This window comes from Channa argus, chromosome 15 (genome assembly GCF_033026475.1).
Source record: "Channa argus isolate prfri chromosome 15, Channa argus male v1.0, whole genome shotgun sequence".
Classification (NCBI taxonomy): Eukaryota; Metazoa; Chordata; class Actinopteri; order Anabantiformes; family Channidae; genus Channa; species Channa argus.
Window position 1 is genome coordinate 4,422,643 of NC_090211.1, and position 9,780 is coordinate 4,432,422.

Below are 9,780 nucleotides of genomic sequence, written 5' to 3' on the forward strand. Positions count from 1 at the left end.
TCACTGCCGCCTGGAACCAGGAGCTGCCAGTTTACACATCATCGGACCACCAGAATCGCCCTAAACACACAATCAGGATGAAATATGTCCACATACATATTTAGACTTTGTATTTAGCATTACTGAGTACATGTGTCATGGAAAGTAATAATTATACTGAATATGCACTATATGTAGTAATGCACTATTTCTAATATCTAGTATTACTTTGTAACTGTTTTTCATAAGTGTGACAAGGTCAAAACTTTTATGACTTAACAAAATAGTTTAACAATTTTTAAAATTAAATTTTCTCAGTGAAATAAGACGAAATGTTTGACATTTTTACTACAAACATGAAGCTACAGCCAGGAGACAGATTGGCACAGACAAACTGTAGCTAGCCTACCTAAATAAACCTACTTGTCTTCAATGTATATCCCCATAACCACCAAACAATTTTTGTAATAGTGATAATATCAATATTCTCATCATTCACCTGATCCAGAGAAACAAATCCTGTACAAATGCTGTTACTTGTTGACGTGCTCCCACAGTCGACCACAGTTGTCTGGAACTCCTGCAGAACTTGTTCCACTAAAGTTTGAAAAGTAAGAAAATGAGAAGTGGAACACCTGAATCATATGTAGCTCACAACTGTCTGCTTAATCTAAAGAGGAGAAATCATGCAGACAGTTGGCATAACTGTGTCAGATTGTGTGTTATAGACTCACCCCCTCCTCGCCCAGAGCTCCAGCCTGCAGCCCAACACGTTGAGCTCACAGTGAAAGTTTGTCCTTTCTCCAGGCATATGGGCTGAATGTAGTTGGACAGGGGGGGCTGGGATGCCAGATGCAGCACTGCAACATTGGGCCCAGTCAGGTTGCTCAGTGTGATATTTGTCACATTCAGTCTCACCTCATTGGGGTTGGAGCCATTCTGTTTCAAATGACCCAACACCACAGTCCATTGAGAGGGAATGGGTGAACTGTGGGAGATAGAATAAAACAAATCTTCACTGAGCAAAGTTTATAACTTCAAAATATCTGATTGATGTGAACTTCGTTAACACATAAATGCCTCTAACAGAAAATGATACAAATAAAACTATTTTTTAAAAGCTTACTTTCCTAATAAAGTCAGGCAGAGTAACCAATGCAGAGCCACACATAATGGTTTAAAATAACAGAAGAAGACATTAGAGTTGGTATTTTTTCTTTTATTCATTGATTGATGGTAATATTTTATTGATCCCTAGTGAGAAATTCATGTGCCACAGCATCGGGGCAAAAATTACAGCAAGTGAGAGACAGGATAAATCTACTTATAAGATGCCTAAACCATTTTTAGTGGCTCATTCAACACAAAATAGCAGTCCAGGCACCAAGCTCCAAGATCTATACCCTATCTCAAAGGCTGAGCCTTGCTACTTGTTGGAGGAAACTAATTTTGGCTATTTGTATTCACAACCTTGTTCTTTTGGCATTACCAAGAGTTCACAAGCATTGGTGAGGGTTGGAAGGTAGACTTACTGGTAAATTGAGAGCTTTGCCTTGTGGCTTAGCTCCCTCTTGAACACAGTGGTTCATTACCTGAAAAGAGGATAATATCGGATGGCGGAAGTTACACTTTGAGGAATCCCATGAACCTGACCAACATGCCCCTAAGGAGGAGGCAGAGCTTAAAGTTTTGGTAGATGCTCCTTCCATATTTCTGGTGAATGTCTCTGAGGTAGTTAAAGAGCTCCTCATGGAACGGAGCACCAGTGGTGAATGAGATTCGCCCTGAGATGCTGATGGCTCTGGACATTGCTGGGCTGTCTTGACTGACACGTCTGTTAAATGCTGCATGAAGGATATATATAGTGTCTGTTGACTGGCAAACTGGGTTGGTGGTTCCCTCTGCTTAGCTTCCCTGGAAAAGCTTATGCCAGTAAACTGGAAACTAGGCTTATGCCAATTGCTCAATGTCAGATCCAGGAGGTGCAATGGACCAAATCTAAATAACTCTAAAAAAAATAATAATAATACAGATGAAGTCATTGAAAGTTTCTGTCTTTAATGCTTGTACCGGTCACTGTTTCAGCAAATGCTTGTCTCTTGTGCGACAGCATGAGAAGTAATTACAGTATATGGTCTGAAGGTGGTTCTAAGCTTACACTCATAGTTATAGCTCCACAGTGCATGCACACATCATAATCCCAACGTATTGTATCAGTATTACTGTATTAGCACACCAACAGGGTACTGGAGTACCCTGAGGCATGAAAACTACAAGCTTAAAAAGAAAAGTGAGGCTTATAGCTTTTTATGTGGACTTGTATATAATGCTGTTATATATAAAATTGTTTTTATCAATTACTATAGCCTGCTGGCATTTTTAATCTCTATCGGGCTAAAGTCAGTTTGATAATGTACAAAATATTGAGCTGAATTAGACTTGGTGGAGTCAGTCAAATGGAGAAAGGCAAAATTAATTTGAAAATGCAAATTATTTAAGCACTGTTTTACTTTCATTATATTCATCCTTAGAAAGAAAAAAATGTGAGAAAGCCGATGGTAAACCACTCCTTATAGCAATCACCAAATAGTTCACTGCTGCCGCAGCAGATGAACAATATGACTGTAAAAATAGGAGGAGAAAGAATAAGGCTCTGGCCATTGATTGGTGAGGACTCCCCTACTTCATGTTTAAGACCCAGTAGCCCATGTGAAAATATTAATCCCAGCTGACAGACTGACAGAGGAAACAGTGCAGTAAGAAAAGAGCGAAAAGACGCAGCCACAGAACTTCTGGCCATAGTTCAAAGAAGTATGAAAAGGTTCCTCCAGTCCAGAAGCACCTAATTGCACCAAAATGAGCTGTGCATTCAGAAAAATCAGTGTGCAAGTTATCTGGGTAAGGGTAAGGTGAGTTTTCTGTGAGTAATGAAGAGGTTGAAATACCATAGAAGTAAGTTCAAAGACACTGCAGCAGTGTTCCTCTGCAAACCAAGGTGCCCTGCTACTAAAACAGTTTATTTAAAACACTACTGAACTTCACGTTGTTGATAACATGATTCCATTTGTTTCACATGTGTCTCTTAAATAAGATTTCTTCAGAGATCTAAAACATACAGGTTGTATTTAAATTATTAAAAGATTAGATGAGAGAGCAAATAAAACATCATCAAAGGTATCTCACCTTAAGAAGCAGTTGGCATTGCTCAACACAGAGTCCACAGCCACCAGAGTCCCACCACACACATGGTTTCCATTCACCTGTAGACTGGCCATCCATGGCCACATGCCAGCTGTTGCTGAGTTTCCTCCCAAAATACGAGTATTTATCGAGGCTTGACCACAGACCACAGCTGGATAAAAATGCCAAAGTTAGACGAACAGAAAGTATTTTAACAACAATGAAGATATGTAAGCATGGACAGTCAAGCCATAGTCAAGCTTTGTTTAAACCATAAGAACAGATTCCAAAGTTTCCAAATACTCCACATATAAATATAGCAGGCTGATTTATGGTAATGGGAATAAAGAAATGACCAAAACATCTCGTGTATTTCTGTTTGATGGACTGCAGACATAAATCTCTTGATTCCAAATATTTTAAATGGTAAATGTTCTGCACTTATATTGCGCTTTTCTACCTATTGGCACTCAAAGCGAATTACACTGCTTCTCACTCACCCATTCACACTCACAATCACACGCACCATCATACACCGATGGGGAAGCTGCTATGCAGCTGGCCAACGGTCACCGGGAGCAACTAAGTTGGGGTTTAGTGTCATGTTCAAGGACACTTCGACATGTGACTGGAGGAGCCGGGGATTGAACCAACAACTGTGAGATTGGTGGACAACCTCTCTACCTTCCTGCGCCACAGTCGTGAAGTGATTTTACTCAGTGTAACTATCAAAAAGCTCAGAAAAAGTTGGACAAACGTAGAGAAATAGTAAAATCCATCAGATCCATTCAGTCTGAACACAGCAGGCACTCACGTTTAGTTACTGAAGCGGACATGGTTGAAGTGGGGGTGCTTGGTCTAAAGGTGGTTGATTTGGTTGAAGGGAGGGTGGTTGATGTGGAGGTGACTAAAGAGAAAGTAGTTGATCTGGAGGTGGTTGAAGGCAGGATAGTTGGAGTTGAGGTGGATGAAGCAAGAGTGGTGGGTGTAAAGGTGGTTGAAAGATGGATGGTTGATGTGATGGTTGTTGAAGCGAGAAGGGTTGTTTTGAAGGTCGTAGAAGGTAGAATGGTTGATGTGGATGTAGTTGACTTGGAAGTTGAAGTGATTGGTGCCATTGTGGTTGATGTAGAGGGGGTTAAAGGGAGGGTGGTTGATGTGGAGGTGGATGAAGGGAGGAGGGTTGATTTGGAAGCGGTGGATGGGAGGGTGGTTGATGTGGAGGTGGTTAAAGCGAGGGTGGTTAATGTGGAGGTGGTCTGTGTCGAGGTGGTGGAAGGGGATGTGAAAATAGATGACATGGAGGTGACTGAAGGGTAAGGGATTGATGTGGAGGTCGGTGAAGGCAGGATAGTTGAAGTTGAGGTGGATGAATGAAGGGTGGTTGATGTGGAGGTGGTTGATGTAAAGGTGGTTGAAGGGGGTGTGATTAATGTGGAATGTTGAAGGTGGGGTGGATGATGTGGTAGTTGTTGAGGTGGAGGTGGTTGAAGGTGGGGTGGGTGATGTGGTGGTTGTTGAGGTGGAGGTGGTTGAAGGTGGGGTGGGTGATGTGGTGGTTGTTGAGGTGGTTAAAGGTGGGGTGGGTGATGTGGCGGTTGTTGAGGTGGTTGAAGGTCGGGTGGGTGATGTGGTGATTGTTGAGGTGGAGGTGGTTGAAGGTGGGGTGGGTGATGTGGTGGTTGATGAGGTGGTTGAAGGTGGGGTGGGTGATGTGGTGGTTGTTGAGGTGGTTGAAGGTGGGGTGGGTGATGTGGTGGTTGATGAGGTGGAGGTGGTTGAAGGTGGGGTGGGTGATGTGGTAGTTGTTGAGGTAGAGGTGGTTGAAGGTGGGGTGGGTGATGTGGTGGTTGTTGAGATGGAAGTGGTTGTAGGTGGGGTGGGTGATGTGGTGGTTGTTGAGGTGGAGGTGCTTGAAGGTGGGGTGGGTGATGTGGTGGTTGTTGAGGTAGAGGTGGTTAAAGGTGGGGTGGGTGATGTGGTGGTTGTTGAGGTGGTTAAAGGTGGGGTGGGTGATGTGGTGGTTGTTGAGGTGGTTGAAGGTCGGGTGGGTGATGTGGTGGTTGTTGAGGTGGAGGTGGTTGAAGGTGGGGTGGGTGATGTGGTAGTTGTTGAGGTGGTTAAAGGGGGGGTGGGTGATGTGGCGGTTGTTGAGGTGGTTGAAGGTCGGGTGGGTGATGTGGTGGTTGTTGAGGTGGAAGTGGTTGAAGGTGGGGTGGGTGATGTGGTGGTTGTTGAGTTGGAAGTGGTTGAAGGTGGGGTGAGTGATGTGGTGATTGTTGAGGTGGAGGTGGTTGAAGGTGGGGTGGGTGATGTGGTGGTTGATGAGGTGGGGGTGGTTGAAGGTGGGGTGGGTGATGTGGTGGTTGTTGAGGTAGAGGTGGTTAAAGGTGGGGTGGGTGATGTGGTGGTTGTTGAGGTGGTTAAAGGTGGGGTGGGTGATGTGGTGGTTGTTGAGGTGGAGGTGGTTGAAGGTGGGGTGGGTGATGTGGTGGTTGTTGAGGTGGAAGTGGTTGAAGGTGGGGTGGGTGATGTGGTGGTTGTTGAGGTGGTTAAAGGTGGGGTGGGTGATGTGGTGGTTGTTGAGGTCGTTGAAGGTCGGGTGGGTGATGTGGTGGTTGTTGAGGTGGAGGTGGTTGAAGGTGGGGTGGGTGATGTGGTGGTTGTTGAGGTGGTTGAAGGTAGGGTGGTTGATGTGGTGGTTGTTGAGATGGTTAAAGGTCGGGTGGGTGATGTGGTGGTTGTTGAGGTGGAGGTGGTTGAAGGTGGGGTGGGTGATGTGGTGGTTGTTGAGGTGGTTGAAGGTGGGGTGGGTGATGTGGTGGTTGTTGAGGTGGAGGTGGTTGAAGGTGGGGTGGGTGATGTGGTGGTTGTTGAGGTGGAGGTGGTTGAAGGTGGGGTGGGTGATGTGGAGGTTGTTGAGTTGGAAGTGGTTGAAGGTGGGGTGAGTGATGTGGTGATTGTTGAGGTGGAGGTGGTTGAAGGTGGGGTGGGTGATGTGGTGGTTGTTGAGGTAGAGGTGGTTAAAGGTGGGGTGGGTGATGTGGTGGTTGTTGAGGTGGTTAAAGGTGACATACAATATCTGTGATAACTATATATAGTCATTGCCACTATTGCTACCATGTTACCATAACAGCAAATATTTACTTTTACTTCAAACACTGTGTTTTTGCTAATGTCACAGGAAGATTATCATAAACATTTCCCCAAAACCTGAGTTACAGACAGGCTTTATTGCTCCATGTTTAAATGGAGAACTTTTGTCACTAATGTTATCTTGCTTTTCTTTCAAAATGAATGTGTCCTGTTGTTTAATGACCCACCTCCATTTCCAATGTTGCCCCAGCCGGTGACCCAGGAGTCAGTGCCATTGTAGAAGGTGCTGCCTGATGCTGCCAGACAGACGGGCAAAACGTAGTTGGTGAAGGTCACTGGTGAAGAGAGCTTCAGCAGGCAGATGTCATTGTCATTAGTTGTAGAGTCATAGTTGGGATTGTTGATGATCTGTGTTACTGTCCGAGACTGCTCATTGGGGTTGGATTCCTCTTGACTCTGGCGACCCACATACACAACCAGATCGCTTGTGTCGAAGCTGATACAACCAGAAGAGAAATAAAACAATATAAAGATGTGGGAAGCACAGCAATTAATAGTGCATTTTAAAACCTTCTTATAAACTAGTCCTAACCATTGGGCTGCAAGCAGCTAAAAAGACGGACAGTTCCCCGGTTCAGGAAATTCCATTTGCTGCCTATGACTATGTTTGATTTGGCCGCAGATAAGATATAAAGAGACGAGAGCAGTGTCTTTTACCTTATAGTTTTACTTAGGCTGTTAATATGTGGAACAAAGGGGTAATAACCCCCACTGGTTGTAGATATTTTTATTTACTAGGGTGGGGAACAACCTAATGTTGGGCAATAAACTTTTTAATGTTACACACATCTAGCAGCCTGTGCTTCTGGTCACAAGAGTGTTTTTAGGGGATGAATGTCATTTTTTTATGATAGGTATTTTTTTGTTACCAAGGGTGGGTGTGTAAATTGCAAAATCAAATCTTATGTTGCTAACACGATAAGCCTCATTTGTTCATAGGCACAAAGAATTATGTGACTTCTTTCTTGAAAAACTGGAGAATGTGACCTCGTTTTAAATGTACCAGTGACATCCATGAAATGCGGAGCCGCACTTGAAGGATGGTAAATTTCTAGCAACCTTCTCTGTCGTTAATCTGAATTGACTGAATTCTATTTTAATTTGTGTTTTTTTTTTTTTTTGGTATTTAAGGTTAGCTATAATGTCTTTATCACTTTCTTAATTTTCACAGTTTTGATCTACTGTAGTCGAACATTTCTGTTTGACTACACTAGAGGAATACGTTGTCTTTTACCTTATAGTTTTAAACAGCTGAGGCGATGTACACACAGAGACGTTTAGCTAAATTGAAGCACGTATGACGCCCTGTCAGATTAAGCTGCCAAAGAATAAATGACTTATGAACAGGCATAATTAACACACTATTCAGGAACTTTTGTGGGAGGGTTGAACTTTTTAAAATAAGATCAATTTGTATTTACTGTGTAACACTTACGTATTTTAAAATATAACTCATGCTCCATATCATGCTCCCTGCAACTGCTCGGATTTATTTCATCAACACAAGAGGTGTGTATTAGCCTGTTATTCGTTGCTTTGCATGAACGCACCTTGTTTTGTGATACCTTGGTTTTAATCATACTGAGGATGTCACATACAATATAGCACCGTTGTTCATGTCACTGTATGATTCTAAAATGATCTCGTTATCAAACCAGAATGTCTTTGACCCCATGATAAACAGTCCGCAATTTCTGTAGAATTCTTATGAGACTTCAATGTATAAACGTCCTTATCCTGCTTTATAACTCCACATTCATTTTAATTTCTTGTTTTTCTTCCTTTCACCAGAATTAGTGATTAGCAAAATATATTCTTGTGGAGGCCCTGAGAGCTCATAGCACTGCAAATTGACATATCATGCAAATAGACAAAACACAAGCAAATTTGAAAAACTTCATCAATTTGAAAACACAGGCGCAGCATTAAGAAACACACTGCAAAAAAGCCACAACACAACCCAATTGAGAAACAAGCTGCAAAAAGCCACAATGCAGCATTTAGCTTTTTGCTATGCATTTGTCAATTTTGTTATGTTGTGGCTTTTGCAGGACATTTCTTTATGCTATTGTATGTGCATGTTTTTATTTTTCAGTTTGCAATGCTACTAGCTCACAGGGCCAAATGATCCCAATGTGAGATTTAATGTTTGTTTAACATTTTATATCTTAAGAGCTGCATTGGGATGGGAATTAAAAGTAGATAATGCACCCAAAAATATATTTTTTAAAAATGTATCTTTTTTGGTGCTGCTCCAGCTGGTGAACATCCAAGGTGAGTGCCAAAGCCTAATCGCTGTAAGTAGTTTCACTATGGAGACCTCTGTAATTGACCATTTGACCACTTCTTGAAAAGGCAACATGAAATTATTAAAATTTCTGTTACATTGTAACTCATTCGTACTTGATGGTTGGGGGGGAAATTTCCTTAATGAATTGAAGTACTAAAATAGTGCTGTGCTGCAGGCTGTTCTCAAATTGCCCCCCCCCCCCCCAAGTCACTCTTATTCATGACTTATATCTAATGTATGAAGAATAAATACATAATATATTAACTATTCATTATAATATTTAGCCTCTGTAACTCCCCTTTGTTTAATCCCAGACTGAATCCTTTATAAGACCAGGGCTCTGTGGGGGTCGTTACATTTTTTGGCTTGACTTTTTGTTCTTTTCTTCTTCTTTTCCAAATTGCCAAGATGTAAATCCTGTGTCAGTTTAAGATGTTTTCCCAGAAAGAAACAATGCAAGTAAGAAATGATTCTTTGATATATAGTTTAAATACATCTGATATTGTAACCAATAACAACATTTTTTTTTACCTTTTCCTAAGGTGGTACCTATATGGGGGCTTGCCATCCCTCTCCCAGCAGTGTTGATGATCACTGTGAGCTTCTACATGATCATCTTGGGGATTGGCCTTTTGATTCGTTTCTGTCTCAAGGTTGGTACTGTTAACACAGTCACAAAAGTGGAGCAGAGAGGCCCCATCCTTAGTTTGTAAATGTTAAAGGGGACTTCACCCATTTACAACCTGCTGTCTGTGGCTTTAGTTTAGGGTGTAAATGTACTGTACTAATAATGCTTTTAAACTTCCCTCTGACTTCCCTGTATTAGTTTTTAGGGAGATGTTTTAATGTGGGGAATTCAGAGGGAAGTTTAATGGCATTCATTTACATGTACTATTCAAACTAGATTCAAAAGAACCAAGTTCAATATCTGTGAATGCGTCCTTTAAATAAAGAAAATATGTGGTATTATGCAGCTTCCAAAATTAACAAGAAGTCAGAAAAGAGAAGAGTGAAGTAAACGTTAATGAAAAAGGAACGAAGACTTTCACATCCAGCTACTGGATAATCATTACCAGTATGAAAACAAGTGTTATGTCACTGTTTGTAATGAATTGTGTAATGTTCTGTGTATGCTGCCCAATGGTTTTAGTAATGGAGGCATAAAGCATCCGACT

General features: G+C 41.9%; 1 protein-coding gene across 1 annotated transcript; it reads right to left on the minus strand.

Moving 5' to 3' along the window:
* LOC137100081 (serine protease 33-like) lies at positions 1-4,547 on the minus strand. Its single transcript, XM_067477712.1, has 5 exons — positions 3,974-4,547; positions 3,163-3,331; positions 714-967; positions 479-576; positions 1-60 (listed from the first exon to the last, which is right to left on the minus strand). Exons 1-5 carry the CDS (start codon positions 4,458-4,460, stop codon positions 1-3), a joined length of 1,068 nt encoding a protein of 355 aa, XP_067333813.1. The 5' UTR covers positions 4,461-4,547.
* Positions 4,548-9,780: the final 5,233 nt, after the last annotated feature.

Coding starts and splice junctions, on each gene's coding strand:
- LOC137100081 (XM_067477712.1), bottom strand. CDS start 4,460: ATGTCATCTATTTTCACATCCCCTTCCACCACCTCGACACAGACCACC. Junction 577..713: donor GAGCTCTGGGCGAGGAGGGG/GTGAGTCTATAA, acceptor TTCAAACTTTAG/TGGAACAAGTTCTGCAGGAG. Junction 61..478: donor GATTTGTTTCTCTGGATCAG/GTGAATGATGAG, acceptor TTGTGTGTTTAG/GGCGATTCTGGTGGTCCGAT.